The sequence below is a fragment of the Podarcis tiliguerta genome, assembly GCF_965153285.1.
Source record: "Podarcis tiliguerta genome assembly, chromosome: 3".
In the NCBI taxonomy this organism is placed as follows: domain Eukaryota; kingdom Metazoa; phylum Chordata; class Lepidosauria; order Squamata; family Lacertidae; genus Podarcis; species Podarcis tiliguerta.
In genome coordinates, this window is record NC_139536.1 from 70,141,566 (window position 1) to 70,158,861 (window position 17,296).

A 17,296-nucleotide genomic window follows, 5' to 3' on the forward strand; every position below is an offset into this window, starting at 1 on the left:
ATGATTTCCTTGAACTTAACATAGCTATCCCTTTGCAACACTCCCATGTCCTAGGATCTAACCACATAAGGAGCCAATCTGTAGGTTCTGTCAATATGGTGAACCAAATTTTAATAGCTCTCAGATGTGTGTGTTTTAACAGCTATCAAATGTGCCATGGTGGAAGGCAACCCATGTAGGGTTGGAATCAGGAGTAACCCTTCATATATATATATATTTTTAAAGCAGCAATACCTGGCCATTCCTTTAATTCTGATGAAAAAGCAGCAGCAGAGCTTCACTCCAGAACATGTGCCATTCCAGATGAGGACCAACACTGGTTTACTGCTAAAACTTCCCTCATTCCTTGAGGGCATTTGCCCCCAAAGGTTCTGTTTGCCGTAGACCATAGGACAGCTCAAGAGGAGCATACAGTCAATGCAGGGCCCCACAAGGGGTTTTTCTCCAAAGCTGACAGAATAAGTACACTTTTTTAAAAAAAGCATGGCTACCATGACTAGCTTTGCCTTCCAGGTTCATTACACTATGTATATAATACTGTCTTGCATGCCAATTTATTTCAGCAGTATGAGCTAAGATGGTTTTTCTAGATAGTTTTAAATCTTCTCTTGTACATGCTCCTCTGCAGCTCTAGCTGAGGCCCAACTAACTTTCATCACAGTTACGTATTTACTGTTTTCTATGTGAGATGCTCAAGTAATGCTTATTGCTGGGTAGCTATAGAAATTACCCTTAGTGGAGCAGAAGAACTTCTGAAGGAACTATTCCACTGGTGTTAGAATGGTGCTGCAGGCATCTTTTTGAAATATACTTGAGAACCTTAGTAGCTGCTTGTTCACCTTCTAAGGTGATACAGTGGTGCCCCGCAAGACGAATGCCTCGCAAGACGGAAAACCCGCTAGACGAAAGGGTTTTCCGTTTTGGAGGTGCTTCGCAAAACGAATTTGCTATGGGCTTGCTTCGCAAGACGAAAATGTCTTGCGATTCCTGGGGTTTTTTCCCCCTCCCCCCCCTTTTCCCAAGCCCCTAAGCCGCTTATCAGCTGATCTAAGCCGCTAATAGCCTTTTAGCAGCTAATCCCTTAACCCTTTAATAGCAGCTAATAGCCGCTAATAGCGCTAATCCGCTAATGGGCTTGCTTCGCAAGACGAAAAAACCGCAAGACGAAGAGACTCGCGGAACGGATTCTTTTCGTCTTGCGAGGCACCACTGTATTTGTGTTCAGGCACACTTAGCATGGAGACGCAACATTAAGCACTGAGGTGCTGCTGTAAGCCTCCTGTACTATCTACAACCTTGTGTGTTAAGGTCCTAAATTGTACTGGGAGCCTACTCTTCTGTAGCAGGCTGCGCACAGTTGCCATGAGCATGTGGGATGGAGCTGTGTGACTGGGGGATAGGACTAAAGGCAGAGCTCCTTGGGACTTGTGTTGCCCCTTCGTGCAAGCAATTGCTCAACAGGGCTACTGCAACTGCAGGTAACCTTTGGCCCTCTAGATGTTGCTGAATTGCAGCTCCCATCATCCCTGGCAGTTGCTAATGAGGACTTGATGGGATCTGTGGTTCAGCAACATCAGAGAGCCAAAGTACTCCACACCTGTTCACTTTTAAATAAAACATAGCAGTATACTGACCCCATTATAATTTTTTACCTGTTTCTTGGAAATTGCACCATCAGTGGGGAGTAATGTTTAATCAAAGGCCATACCATTTTAAACTTAATATATTTTTTATTCTTTGTAAATACAATGAGTACAACCTTAACTTCACAAATCAGTTAATCCATTTTTGTACAAGAGAAGTTTTACTCATTCTATGATACTTCAAGTGCTGGTTCTCCTTTCTCAGTGCTAGTTCCTAAAACAAATAAAAACTTGAAAAGTACAGCAGTTATCTTTTAATTCCCCCCTACATTTCCATAAGTGTATTCTCATCAAATTAAGCAGCTCATAATATGTGTGTTTTGTGAGGAGTGGTGAGAGAGAGAGAGGCTTTTTATTAGAACCTGGACTTTTCTAAAAAGCCGCTAGTGTATTAGGTTTGTATTGATCAACCATCCTTTTCTTTCATTGTAAGACGGTTCAAAACTGTTTTTATTATAAGTCAGGTACCTTTTTTGCACATCTCATTGACAAAGAGTTTGACCACCGTTGCCTTTGGTTTCAGCACTATGCCAGTGGGACAGCTATTAGTTTGCTGTATCAATCCTCTCCTTTTTCTTTTATTTGGTTTTGCTGTTTAGTCTTCGCTTAACATGCATTTTTTAAAAAGAAAAGAAAAACAACTTTTTATTTAAAGCTCTTTTGTCTGAGATGGTAATCCGAACTGAAATGTTGGCCAGACTTAGACGTGAAGTCCACCCCTTCGTGGTTTTTTTTTAACAAGGAGGCATAGCCTATTGAATTCAAAAGGTATTTGCTGGCGTACTTCTTAAAAATCCATGATGAAGGCCACTTTTATTATTACGTTACAGATGAAGCAAATGTTTCTATAACCTGGTATTCAGTGTTGCCTCTCATATAAAAAGCATTCACTTAAACAAGCTACTTTTAAAAAAACAAAAACCATTTTTGAAGGCCACCTCATGACACATGACGACAGAACAATGTTTGGTTACCCCATTTTTCAAAGTATGAAGAAACAACAACCCTAAAGGACCTTCTTCTTTACCTTGTCACATCTGCCAACTAAATGGCAGACTAGCACAGCCTTTGTTAACTATGAATGACAACTGAATTGGCTCCGCTGGGAGAAGCAGCAGCCAAGTTCATTCTACAGCAGGTTTTTCCGTGGAGCACAGTATTTCCCCACCCACATCCCCAAGGACTTAAAGTTGCTCTGTTCAAGGCTGCAAAACCATATCTATTGGGTGTATTTTGTCACTAGGTTAAAACGTTTCCAGGCTCCAGCTTCTTGTAGAGTTTGTTAGCTGAGGCTTGCTCTCCATTGATCAAGAAGTTCTTCAGAAATGGTGACCCTGATCATTCTCATTTGCTCCCCCCCAGGTCAGTCTAGATGTCACTGGATTTGTACATATCTGAAAGCAGTCTTGTGATTGGCACATTCCCAATGGTTTTTTTGAAAAATACTTCTTCTATTGTGGAGGGACTAATCGAACGTAAAGCTGGCAAAAGCAACAAGAGTTTCCCGAAGCGACAGGGCTGTGTAGGGTACCTGGAAGGCAAGCATGAGAGTTATTGCTATGGATATAAATAACACTCATAATATTTATTATGCTGTCGATTGCCTTTATGAAAGCCAACAATCAAAATGCCAACAAAATAGTATACTTTAAGAAATCTGAATGTGGTAAAAAGTGCAAAGGTGGACAGACTTCAGGCTTGTAGAATCTACTTTTTTTTTTTTTTACTAGAAATCAATCAGACTAATGTACACAATAGTAACTCATGGGATAGATACACATTAGAATTACAAGTTATGGGCACTTCTGAACACACGATCAGCCCAGAAATTTGCAGTACCAGAACTGCTCCCCAGTCTTTTCTGCCCACAATGCCATTCCAGGATTCTGTCCCCCATCTTTGTTTCAGCAGCCTAATGAGAGGGAGGGCTTTTTGCTATTGATATCAGAAAATCAGGAATTGGAAACCCATGCCAACCTACTACAAATCCCAGAGATCTTCCTGTAGATTTCAATTTATCTGCTGCCCACTGCCAGTATAGTGGATAAAGTGAATGCTGGACTGGCTCAGATATCTGCGCAGCCATGAGGTCCTCCCATTTGAAATCAGTGGGATTGGTTACTTTCAGAACTGTAGCTTGATTCTACACTTTGATGATGTAACATGCTCCCCCCCCCATCACAAAAAAATCAGTCAAAATTCTAAAAATATAAATTTTCACCCACGAAAGCATTCCAAAACTCAACAAAATTGAAATTCCAGGCTAAAGCCAGCTCTCATTTACACAACAGATTAAAAGCCACTTCACAGAAGCAAAGTGTCTTAAAAATGCTAATACAGTTGTACCTTGCAAGTCGAACGGAATCCGTTCTGGAAGTCTGTTCGACTTCGGAAACCAAAGCGTGGCTTTGGATTGGCTCCAGGAAGCTCTTGCAGCCAATCAGAAGCCGCAGAAGCCCCATTGGACATTCGGCTTCCAAAAATAGTTCACAGACCGGAACAGTCACTTCCGGGTTTGTGGCATTTGGTAGCCAAAACGTTTGACTTGCAAGAAGTTCGGGATCCAAGGTACGACTGTAATCTGATTGTGAAGAGAGAGAAGCTTTCTGTGCTGTTGTTGTTTTAAATTCGTTTTGCTTCTCATCAGGTATTAAACATTACGCCCTTTATTTCTCTTCCCCCTTTCATCTGAGTTATTTGCCTGGGATGAATAAACTTACTGCAGGTACAGCAAAGTAAGAGCTTGGGGAAAAAAATGTATTCAAATCTAGTGTCCTCACCTAGTATGAATGTAGCTGTTCAGGGTGAGCTGAGCTTCATCTTGAAGAGCTGCAATGGCCGCAGCATTTCTAAAACTTCTGAGTTCAGAACCGCTATGCGTAGGTACTGAAAAGCAGATTGACCACTCTTCACTTATTAATCAGAACAGTCAATATTAACTCAATGCCAACTAATGTTACACTTCACCACTTAACTCCATAGCACCACCTACAAGCATGAAGGCACATCTTGGTGATTCCATTTCACTGCTTATGGCATTCTACAATTTCAGTTTGTCAACATGTGTCCCACCCTGAAAGCTCCCGCAAATAAGTGTAAAGCACATTTTCAATTAGCAGCATTAAACAGATGAGACCAACACTGTTACTTGTTTTCATTTCAACCTCCAATGGCCAACCAAATAAAAACCTTGCGGACTTCCTTTGACAAGATACTCAGGCTTGGGCCTTGGTGAACATTAAAGGGCTGAGAATATACTGGAATCCAAATATAGTGTGTGGAAGGCAGCATTTAGATGGCCAGTCTTGGTCAATCATAAAGTTCACAATAGGATAAAAAGGGAGGCATGACTCTTAAGTATGAAGGACTCAAGCAATTGAGGGGTTTATAGGTCTGCCCCCAGTAGTCTCTGCAATACACAATTGCTCAGACTCATCAAGATACCAATATGCTAAATTCTTCAGCAACTGAGAACACAATTGCTTTCCTGAAAAAGCCCCCTGTATTCCAAGGAATTTTAAAAGAGCCCATCTCAAGGAACAAGGATTGGTACTCATTTTATATTGGAAGTTTCTGGGTGTCCCAGTTGAGAAGTGGCTCTGCCCTTCAGCCCACAGCATTAATCTATGATGTTCATTGTAATCTGCTATTGGAGGTAGGATACTTGGCCACTGCACAACCTACTGATAGATGCCCCAAAGGCTATTTTTATATTCCCTTACCAGCTTTAAAAGTGACGATGCATTTGAGACAGGCAAATTCTGTAGCATCTAACCGAAGCTGTCTAAATCTAGCCACAACCTCTTGTAAAGCCTGTATTTCTGAGATAATCTTATTCAGCTTTTGAGAATCTGTGTTGTCTCCATTCATTCCTGGAACACAAACATGTGAAATAAATACACTAATAGGTCATCTGAATGTATTTTATGGATTGATTTCTGCAAAAAATAAAAATAAAAATCACATGTATCAATAGCTATTCCATTGTTACATTGAGATCCGCTTCAACACAACACTAACTATAATGTAGGAAAGTTAGTATGAAATCTTCTGTTGGATGATAACAAACACAGTAATTTGCATTTAAATGACAATGCAAGCAGTCGTGAATGCAACAAAACAACATTATTTGCATTTAAATATAGATTTATAAATGACAGGTATACTCTATTGTTCGGAAGGGATTTGTTATTCTTTACATGTTGTCCTTTTTTTCAGTAATGTATTTTTATGGTAATTTCTATAACAAAGTCATTAAATTGTGCAATTCTTACCAGATACAGCCAGTAGAGTGTTAGCATCAACTGGAATGGCCCATTGTGCTATTCCTAGAACAAACAGTTCCCTCCAAGCATCTTCCAAAAGCATCAGCTGTCATACAATAGAGGTACGATATAACATGGTGTATAATTTATAGATTGATAAACAATTTCACTATGTAAATTTCTGTTGTTTTAGAAATGGCTTTAAAATGCCTGCGCTGTTTTCTCCCATCCCCCCTCCTGCCGGGCACATTTTAGTTCTCGCTTTCTCATCTTGATTAAGAGCATCCATGGATATTATAAAACACCACCTATTTAATGCTGGGGTGCTGCTTGACAGGCATGGCTTCAGCTGTAAGGTACTGCATAAAACCAAAAACACATGAAGCTCTTCTTGCACTCCACATGTGAAAGTTGCACAAAAGCACTACTCTTTATATAAAATGAACATTGCCCATCCAGGCTATTTTCCTTCTCCCACCACTGAAAATATTGGCGGCGGGGGGGGGGGGGGACCTATTTTCCAGACTGAATTTGACTTCCACAACCAAGCATCCTCTTTGTTTTTGCAACCTTATCATCATTTGTCCCAAAGAAGTTGCAATGTAATGTAATAAATTGATCTGGTTAGGGAAGCAAATGACTAGCATACAAGTTTTATTATAATTTGTATAGCACTTGCAGATAATCATTTCTCCTTGGGTTTGTTTAGGTAGCCGCATGTGGTTCCAGGTACCTTCTCCTCTCTCCGGGACAGGCCTGGCCCATTGGGCTAAATCAGTTGCATGGACTGCACAGGTAGTGCTGGTGTTACGCAAGTCTTGTGTCAGTATAGCTCCACACAAAGCTTGTCAAATATTGGACAAAAGGGACCAGAAGACATTGTAATTAATTGGGCCTCCTGCATCCCTTGGTGCTGTTCTCCCTGTTGTATAATAGGGCTGTCTTGGAATTTCCTGGACATAGCTGGTATTCATCCCCCTTAAGCAGCATCCGGTCGGGAAATCGCTGAAATTTCCAGGAAAATCCAGACGTATGGCAGCCCATGCCGGCACACAACATCTTTTGTGTAAGGTTACCAGATGTCCCCGTTTCCCGGGGACAGTCCCCAGATTTAGAAATCAGTCCCCTGACCAAATACATCTATTTAGTAGGAAGTTGAAAAGTGTCCCCAGATTCATTGAAAAAAATCTAGTTACTTTACTTTTGTGTCCACATTTTCACTTTCTGAAATATGGCAACCCTACTATGGTTTCGCTGACCACCACTTCTATGGATAATGATGGTATTCAGCCACCAGGTGGTGGTAATGTTGGCTAACCTGCTACAAAGCTGCTTGGCTGCGTATGAAGCCCCACCCCATTCTCCACTGGTCAGGAGAAGGCCAAAACTCACAAGTTTCCCAGCCTTGGGGAGGCAAGATTATCTAATGATGACCTTCCTATCCGACTTGGAGATTCCTGATAGCCCCTTGGGACTCAACATTTGACAACCTTCCCATATTGACAAAGTCGATCTCCATTGTTTTGAGGACCAGTCACTCTGCTGGCCCAAAATATTTTGCCGTCTGGGGCAAAGGAGAAGACAGACACTGCATTCTTGTTCCACATACAGAATCCAATTGGACAGGCAGCTGAATCTTACTTTGGCACTGAAGATGCCACAACATCTTCTTCCCCCATAGCTGAGTGCAGCATCTACGATAATAGGAGGTGTGCAGTAGGCAAGTAAAGTCTTTGCTGTTCCCAAGTTAAGGTGCAAATGACTAAGTTATAAACAACAGAATAATTTAAGTATAAGGAACAGCTTCTTTGTTTTCTGTCTCCTTCATTACTGACTGTGATTATTGGAACTATGACTTGCATTTGATGTAAGTGGGAGGACAGCAGAAGAAAAATGTCTAAACAAAAATCCACAATTCAGAATTTTGGGTAAGCCGAAACTTTGCAACTCACAGTCTGGTCTATAAAGCCCAGAGAGGATAATGGTGCAGTTAATGAAATCCTTGGGCTTTGAAAGAGGGATTAATTTCATGTAACAATTCATGCAACTTGCCTTTAATTTTGAATGTTAGATATGCAGCCAGTTCATTTAAAATGACAGGATAATCTGATTCCTGACATGGATAATAGGCCTATTTTACAGAGATCTGTTCAGTGATCACTTTAATCTGCACTAAGCCATTCCTTGTATATTGATGGGACTCTCATTTCTGAGAAAGTTTCTTCCCCCTTTACTTTTCTAGGTCTCCATTCCTCAATTAGTATGTTCTTTGGATAAAGTTCTGTGGTAAAGCAACAGAAACAGCATTTGCACTGGAAGGAAGAATGTGGAGGATGGGGTGTTGCAACTAATTTAATTAGGGGAATACGTAGTCTTTTCCATAAGGCAGGAAGAAGCAGAGAGATGATTGCTTGCTTTAAGGTAAGCACCATTTTAATTCAACGGGAGTAGGCATGGTTAGGATTGCTAATGCTCTTATTGCTCACATCCAGTTTAAGTTGACATAGTTTAAAACAAGTCAGGTTTTTGGGGGGTGGGGGAGGGGGAATGTGGCTATCAAAAACATATAAATTAGCTAAGTACTGTGGACCCCCTGTTTTTCAAAAGCCAAGCCATAGATCCCCTACTTTTGAAATCTCTGGTAGTTTTTGTTATGTGAATGGTGCCATGGACCCCCTTGGGTGGGTTACATGGTCCCCCTTGGGTCCTTGGACCACCAATTGGGAACCACTGGCTTCAAGGAACATAGTCCACTCCTATACCAATCTGAATCAATGTAGCTGAAGCCCTGATGCAAGCCTAAGTTCTGTTGACATCAGTGGGAGAAGGGAGGCACATGACTAACTAGAGTCCCACTGATTTCAACAGTGCACAAGTGTAACACCACCACAGTTCAGATGCTTAGGGGCTCCAACACATATAGTCTGCCTTGAGTGCACAGGGCACCACTGAACTCTTGCTCCAACAGATCACACGGAAAAGCCAGTTGTATTAAATGTTAGCTCCATGTGGAGGCATATATGTTGCTAACATGGTTTCTGCATTTCCAGATGCTCTTTTTGGAGCCACCTTTAGTAATCAAATCTCAGCAGTCCTGCATATCCCCACCTGGAGGAATCATCTAAAAAAAAATTTTTTTTTTAAATGACACCTTCATGCAATCCCCATTGAGTTGGCAGTCTGCTGAAGAAGAAGAGGAGGAGGAGTTTGGATTTGATATCCCGCTTTATCACTACCCGAAGGAGTCTCAAAGCGGCTAACATTCTCCTTTCTCTTCCTCCCCCACAACAAACACTCTGTGAGGTGAGTGGGGCTGAGAGACTTCAGAGAAGTGTGACTGGCCCAAGGTCTCCCAGCAGCTGCATGTGGAGGAGCTGGTTCACCAGATTATGAGTCCACCACTCTTAACCACTACACCATGCTGGCTCTCTGGAGGCCCCACACCTTCCTGCAAGGGATCATGTGGGAGTTTCTGCCAACCAAGTTGGTTTTGAGTTAGCGGTGGAACGTGCTAACATCAATAAACTGCAAGCATTACCCAAACAATCAGTTTGGTTAACTCTTATGGCCTTGTTGAAGATTTTAAAAAGCAACACGTCTGCCTGAACACCCCTGAACTAAGAAATGAAGCAAGACTAGGGTTGCCATATTTCAGTGAATATCTGGACAGAAAAGTTGTTGACCTTTTTTATAGTTTGGCAAAACTGCAAAAAATAAAATAAAATGCCATTTTTGAGCTGCCAACATGGGCTGCTGTACATCCAGATTTTCCTGGACATTTTACCGATTTTTGCCCGGACACTGCTGCTGATTCTGTATATGTCTAGGAAGTTCCAGACATCTGGCAACCCTAAGCGAGGCTTTCTCTTTGATGGTCCCCACCATTGTGGATCTCTTTCACCTTCCATGGAGGCTTGCCAAGACTTGCCCCCCACGTAAAACTGCAGAGAATAGGCAAGTGGCATCGGCAGGGAACCTTTCGTGATAATGATTGCCTTTGTTTTCAATTATGCTGTGACTTTGACTATTCCACCTCCCCCCATTGTTCTGAATGTTGTACCCGCCAACCCTTTACAAATAAACCCAGTCTAATTCCCTACTAAAAGCCAGGAATATTAACCACAAACTCCAACCAAGCAACTCACTGCAGTACATGGTGTGCTACAAAGAAAGAGCAGGTGCTCTGCAGAAGGGGTTTTGCTCTGCAATCAGCTGCAGGGGACTCAAGCAATTCATGAAGGTGAAGCTACTAACCACAATGGTTTTGCTCGGCCTCCACTGTCAGAGGCATTATGCTTCTGAATGGACCGCAGTAGCAGCGGATGGTGCTATTCTGCTTAGGTTCTGCTTGCTGGTGTCTCACAGGCATCCAGTTGGCCCCTGTGAGAACAGGATGGTGGACTAGATGGGCTGCTGGCCTGATCCAGCAGGCTCATCTTATATAATTAAGTAAGCCAAGACCAGAAGGCAACTGAAAAGGGACCTTTTAAACTATACTGGATGAAGTATATGTTTTAATCCATCACTTGGCTAACAACAGCACTGATAATCACATGGCCTAAATCAATACTGAGCAATCAGCTTAAGAGAAATGTTGTCATTTCCTCCCTCCGCTCCCCAATTCTATATAAATCTTACCTGATCTTGTAATGATAGAGTAGAAAAAGCAGGGACACTTTTAGCCCATTTGATGCTCATGAAGAGAAGCCTTGCCGCAGACTCACAAACAGATTCAGTAGCCACTTCGTAGAGATACATGGGAGTGCCGCTGACTTCGTGTGGGTACTAAAATTAAAAGGTTGCACGAAAAATATTTCAGCAGGTAATAGGCAGGAGCTTATGTTTGACAAAGAGCTGCTTATTTAATTTGATTATTGAATCTGGGTCTTACAGAGGAGGGTATCAGCAAAACAAAAGAAAGAAGAAAAATGGTAGGGGGAGATTTTAGGAACCACTGGCTTAACCAACTACCTTAAGATATGCCCCCCCCCCAAGCTGATTTACATAGATACTCAATTTTGGTAGGGTGAGCGGTAAATATTTTGTTTGGTTTGGACAAGTATCAAGGCAATACACAATTAAAAGTCAAACTGAAGAACTGAATAGGTGCTTAAATGGCACCACACCCTGCCTTTCACACTTCATGCATAGTAGGTGCATCCTGTATTTAGGAAGGTTGATGCTCAGACTAAATCTACACGTGCAACAGAATGAAGTTTTAGTAGAATATACTTTACCATTCCAGACTATAGGTGAAGGGTGTTTTAAAATGCTTCCTGACATAACATTCTCCCTGTAAGTAAAAAACTAGCACAGTCAGAGGAAGGACCATGCTGGATTTTCTGTCCCTGGTGTGCTCATTTTCCTCTTGCAAGGGGATTTATTTTTCTTATGTGGTGAAGCATTCAAAAATGCACCCCTTCTCTTATTCTGCTGCATATGTAGTCCAGACCTCAGAGATGAATTTGGGCCAAAATGGGCAGTTATGGATTACAGGGGGGAAACATTACGGTGTTTGAGGGAAATGTCTGTAACCATCACTCCAGCAATAAGTATTATGTGAGTGCTTCCAATATTTGGATTCCACTGCCAATACTGTAACAGTTTAAAACTGGTCAGAATAAAACTGGGACATCCTGGCATATTTGTAAAACTCCGTTTCTCAAAGCAAGGTAATTCAGGTTTGCCAGATGTCTTATAATGCTTCCCATGAAGGCACATGGGGCCACCATCTTGGTGAAGCTGAGCAGATCTGGGTCTCATGGGTGTCTGGATTGGTGAGCACTTGACAACCGCTTGCATTCCATGACAAGAAGAGAGGTGGAATATAAATGCAAGAGAATAAATGTCTCCCTCAGAAATAAGGCACTCACTGACTGAAACATTTTTACTGCAAGGTAAAACGTTTTTGTTCACCACGGCCTTTGCTATCTGATGAATTTTAAGCATTCCACTGACAGCTTGATTGAACTTGATTCTAAATGTAATTGTATATGTTATGATATACAGCATCTTGAAATGTTTTGTGATATGTAGCACCTTGAAATGCTCACATGGCAGGCAGCAAATCATTTTTTAAAATCCCAGCCAATAGTGTTGGGGGCTGATTCAGATTGGGACCACAGCAAGAGCCCCCCTAGCCCCTGCACTGTCCTTGGTCCCATTACAGATTGTCCCCCCTTTTATGTCCCCCCCCCAAAAAAACACCCCTAATTGGCATCTCATCTATCTTGGTTCTCAGTCCTGACTCAGTTTGTGAGGGATGTTGATTTAACTTGGCAAGAGGATGGAACTTTCCCCCCTCTCCTCCTCCAGGGGCCCCAGGAAATTGGTTCCCGCAGGGTCAGGAAAACCCCCAGAATACACACAGGGGGGTAGTGGTGGGATTCTCTCTTGCAAGCTGATATTCTTGCACAGTTGGAACGTTTGTAATAGTGATACCTTGAATTCCACGCCCTATTCCTGGGCTGGAGCCCCTAGCAACAAGTTTGCAGCAGTGCCATCATGTGAAACTATTCCGCCATACATTAATGGGTGGAAATTGAGCATGACAATCGTATGGCTTAACAATTTTAATGATGGGTTCATATGGCTTTTAAAGGTTTTTACATTGCTGTACACCACCCTGATCTTTTGTGAGAGGATGGCGTATAAACACTTTAATTAAATACAGTCAATGAATAAGTAGAAAGAATGAAGGCCACCCATGTGTGCTCCATCCTAAAGGCATTCTGATGACTTTGGAATTATCTGGCAATTTGGAACACCTACCAGGCTAACTGCTAGTTTTGAAAAGGAACCAATATGCAGTATGGTTCATATGGCTTGACCAATTTACTCCCGCATGGTACACCAGACATGTCAATCATGTAACTTTGCAATATGCATAATATTTTAAGACATACGGTAAATAATTTACTATTGATTTAGGCCGCAATCCTGAAGAGGCTTCTGAGGAAGTAAACACCACTGAGACTTCCTTCATTTTTACTCCAATGCATTGTGCAAAAGTCTTGCTTTCACAAATATAGCATCATTAATTTACCAGGAAGTAATTGCTGCACAAGCCAAATGAAGAGGAATCAGATTGAGGAGGCCTCATTCCATACCAATATCACAAGGTCTGGTTTCTTTTTCTAAAGCCTCTCAGGATAATGATGCATTTCCCCTGAATCAAGAAGGAGGAGGAGCTGACCTTTGGAGTTGGTTGAGCCAGACCCACCAAGGTCTGCCTTTCAGATGTTGTAGAAACTGCAGCCAGTTCTAGATTGTGAGGTTCCAGCTGAGTAACAGCAGTGAAGAAAGCTGGGGCAGGTAGGGCTGCAGAGGGGAAATGTGGCGTGGCTCCATTATCCTCCTTGTGTCCTCTGAAATACAGAGCGACTTGTTTCCTTATTGTGGAAGTTCTTGGTCCCCTTTCATGTTGAACAGCTGGGAATAAAAACCTGCATTAGCATGCTACTTGGAATTTGAAAAAAAAATTCTTTTTGAAGCCCACTGAAAACTTCTAATGGGATTAACTTGCTGTGCGATACATCTCTAATCATATATAAAGACGCTAAACTCTGGTGGTGGTTTGCTATATTCAAGCACCGCTTCACTATTTGTTGACTTGCTGTGATGTCATGACATGTTCATATATGTTCTAATTCTTGAGAGAGAAGAGCAATTGAATACATGGTATAACCTCTGTGAGGAAAGTGAAACGTTAATTTGGCCAGGAAGGAAACTCATACAGCAATTCTATGTTGAGGGAAAGAAATAATGTGTTAGACAAGGGATCTTTACAGAATTAAAGATGTGGAATGAGGGGGGAAGGAATAAAGAGTTTGTTTTAGGGTAGGAGCTGAATTTCATCTAGTAATGTGAACTAACTGATCAAATATTCAGCGTCAAATCCCCAGTGATATGGAACTATTTTAAATTATGACTAAGGGAGAATACAAATATTCAGTGACCACATGAAACATAAAAAGCATAAAGAGACAAACATTTGCTGCTTACAAAACTGAATAACTGACAAATTAAGCAGCCTCACTAGTATTCGAAGGTAAATGAACATAATTCCAATATAGACAATCAGAACCACAACAGGAATATCACCAAAGAAAATGGACAGCTTTCCTTTTTGGGTAGTCAGTATTCAAATATATATTGATTATTGTCACTTTGATATGAGCAACAGAGAATCTCTTATTTTTGTAGCTCTAATTCAAATTAATTGCCCGACACAGGGAAAAGTAAAGCATCCTAGCCCCATTTTAGAGCATGGAGAAAAGAAGTGTTTGATTACCAGGACAACTTCATGGAAATGAAGATATGTACTTTCATCTACCAGCAGTGGGGAATATTTGGTTGTCCACAGCTTGCTGAACTGCAGCTTCCATCAGTCCCAGGAAGCATGGCCAACGGCCAGGGATGATGGGAGCTGTAATTCAGCAACATCTAGAAGGCCAAAGGTAACCCAAACCTGATCAACACTAATGCAGCAATAATGTAATATCAGTTAGATGATGCTCCTCTAGATGCACAGGTGCATATTGTCCATGCCAACCTACACCCACTCACTCTCATCAGGGATGGGAAACCTGGGACCTTCCAAATATCTTTGGGCTTCAGTTCCCAGTAGAATGGCCAGCTGTCAGGGCTGATAGGATTTCTAGTCCAATAACATCTGGAGATCCAAAGGCTCCCCATCACTGATTAAGATGTTGGCTCTCCTATGTGCAGCAGCATCTATAACCAATATGTGCATGGGAAAGGCAGATCTTTGGACTGCAGGTAGAAGCACCAGTGGAAACCTGCACTTGCATATGCATATCCTGTGAGTAGCAATCACTTGCTTGATGGGGCGGCTGGATTTGCTTTGGCAGCCAGGATAAGTTGAAATTGTGCCCTGCTAGAAGGATGACTGTTCAGAATTCTGGGACGCTGTCAGTGTAGATATTTAATAGCTTTTGTTTGAGGTTCTTGGGTCCATTTCCTGATATTTGGTCCTACTGACATACCTGGGAGCTATTCATTTTTTATTTGTATGCAGTCTTTCCATGCATGTCTGCTTGGAAATAAGTCTCACTGAGTTCAGTGATTCTCACTCCCAGGCAAGATTGCATAGGATTGCAGCCTTTAAAGTGTTATTTAGGATAGAAATCATTTTCCTCGTCAGTAGTTGTATTTCAAAAGGGTCTGATTGTGGACAGTTACTTGCAAGCCAAAAATATAGGCAGATTAAGAGGTTTAGCTTTGTAAATTGAAAAGAAAGTTACTTAGAAGGGGTCACAGGAAGAGAATTTTGGGAGACTGTCAATATTGATAGGAACCCTAAGAACAGATCCATTCTCTGGACAATAGTTTTCACAAGCCCTTGATATGTTTGCTGTCCATTTCTCTCTGGTTTTGTTTTGTTTTGGTTTTTTTAGGGGTGGTGGTGGAGGAGGAAGAGGAGGAAAGATGAACAAGTACCGTCTTTGTTCATGTTGACTTCCAAGCATTTCTTCAGCCGACATGCCCTGCATTGATTCCTATGCGTCTTGTCCACTGGGCAGCCTCCCTAAAAAACAGAGACATATTTCTGAAAAGGGGGACAAAACGTGGGTCTCCATAAGGAAATTCTGAAACAGGAAGGTGTCTGGGGATCCTACTAAGATGTGTAGACCTTTTCTCCCTTCTGCCACTCTCACTTCTTTTAGAACCTGTGCTGGATGATTGCCAGAAAAAGAAGAATGATGCCCTCCCAGGGCTCTATGAAAATTCCCTGGGGAAGAATAAGCATTAAAGGGGCGTTCTAAAATCTCTATATGGACTTCAGCACCCGGGACAGCTCCCTGGCACTTGGAGCCTTTGATTGATCACGATCCTCCAGCTTCCCACCTGCCGCCCTAGAAAGTATCTTCTTCCTCTCGCGTATTCCTCGGTCTATTGCCCCTTGCTTTTCCCGCAGAGTCATAAATAAATGGTCCCACTGATTTCCACCTAACCGCCTAAGGTAAAGAGCAGGACTTCTGTGTCAAACAACGTGGCTGCCAGAAAAACAAAATAAAAATCCTGGACATCTTTCTTTCGAGAAATTTCCCTAGAGATTTGGTTTTAGTTGAGCCCTGGGCGCCCAGACCTCAACTGAACCTGACTACTAAATAGACTTTACAGACTGAGGGTGCAGTCCCATAGGATTGCGTGGACACTATGATTAGGATTTGGTGTGCAGAATACATCACCTGCTGAGCTGTGGGTGGGTGTTTGAAATCTGAGGGTTCAGGCTCGGAGGGAGCTGGTATGAACTTGGGGCAGGATCCAACCAAAGCTAAGTGCCGCTAAGTCACCTTTAAGTGGATAGATGGAAGCTGCAATCAAGACCAAGGGTACTCAGTGGGACTTACTTCTCAGTAGACATGCGCTTTACTCCCCCATTGAAATCAATGGCGCTTCACTTTCGCTAGATTGTGCCCTTTGATTTCTCAGTTCCCCCATTCCCTTTCAAAATCGAGCAAAGGACCAGAAAGGCTAAGCTGCCCTCTGTATTATTTCACTGTAATATCAGATGTATTAGCCTGGGAACATTAATCCAAGCCATCAAAGCTGAACCCACTTTCGTGCACCCCTCAGCTTATTTGAGCAAGGCAGCTGGAGACGATGATGTTCTCCTTAACGATCACCAAAAGAAACTGTTTTCCTTTATTAAATGCCCTCCGAAGCATCACTTCCCCTACTGCACTCTGTTTCAAGGATGGGGAACCTATGGCCATCCAGATGTTCTTGGACCATAATGCCCACCACCCCGAGTAATGGCTATACTGGCTGAGGCTGAACAACATCTGGAGCGCCCCAGCTGAGCTTCCGCACCCCTGCTATACTGGAATCCCTGCATTACTTGGCTCAAAACAAGGCTTCCTCCTATTGCAACCCAAGAGAACAGCCATAGGAACAGAGGCAGTTGCATTAGACTGTGCCAGACCACAGGTTCCTCTAGCTTTGTCCAGAGTGCCTGGCAGCTGCTTTCCTGTTTCAGGCAGAACCTTCCTGAAGACACCAGGGATTGCGCCTGGGATTTTCTATGGGCGAGGCAGACGCTCTGCCGCTGAGCTACACTCCCTCCAATCCTCTGGCCAAGCAAGATCCGATGGATTTTGGCCGGAGTTCATGTATACATGCAACCGCTGCGCCACAATTGGAAGCGAGCTGCACCCATTTAAACCTCCATTTGCCACACCTCGGTTAAAGGCAGGGGAGAGCCGCCTGCCAGCGTGCGAGCCGGAGTGAATTGCCAGCATTGCTTTAGCTTTGCGCCGAGAGGGTGGTGGCTTGCAGCCCAATCTTAGGCACCTTTCTACTCGGAAGCAAATCGGACTCTGTTCTGAGGGCTTCTCCCCGCACCCCGTGGCCAAAGCATGC

The 17,296-nt window shown here is 42.6% G+C and overlaps 1 protein-coding gene across 3 annotated transcripts in view; it reads right to left on the minus strand.

The window, feature by feature from the left end:
* Positions 1 to 1,218: 1,218 nt before the first annotated feature.
* NR2E1 (nuclear receptor subfamily 2 group E member 1) overlaps positions 1,219 to 17,296 on the minus strand; it is a 28,350-nt gene continuing 12,272 nt past the window's right edge. For 2 of the 3 annotated variants that reach the window (XM_083433578.1, XM_083433577.1), the window contains exons 3-9: positions 15,371 to 15,458; positions 13,104 to 13,339; positions 10,547 to 10,693; positions 5,918 to 6,014; positions 5,366 to 5,515; positions 4,424 to 4,529; positions 1,219 to 3,174 (exon numbers count right to left, since the gene is read on the minus strand). In XM_083433578.1, the coding sequence (XP_083289704.1) occupies positions 3,012 to 3,174; positions 4,424 to 4,529; positions 5,366 to 5,515; positions 5,918 to 6,014; positions 10,547 to 10,693; positions 13,104 to 13,339; positions 15,371 to 15,458 (987 nt within the window). In that variant the 3' untranslated portion in view covers positions 1,219 to 3,011. The remainder of the gene's footprint in view (positions 3,175 to 4,423; positions 4,530 to 5,365; positions 5,516 to 5,917; positions 6,015 to 10,546; positions 10,694 to 13,103; positions 13,340 to 15,370; positions 15,459 to 17,296) is intronic. The other variant, XM_083433579.1, reaches the window with a different exon arrangement.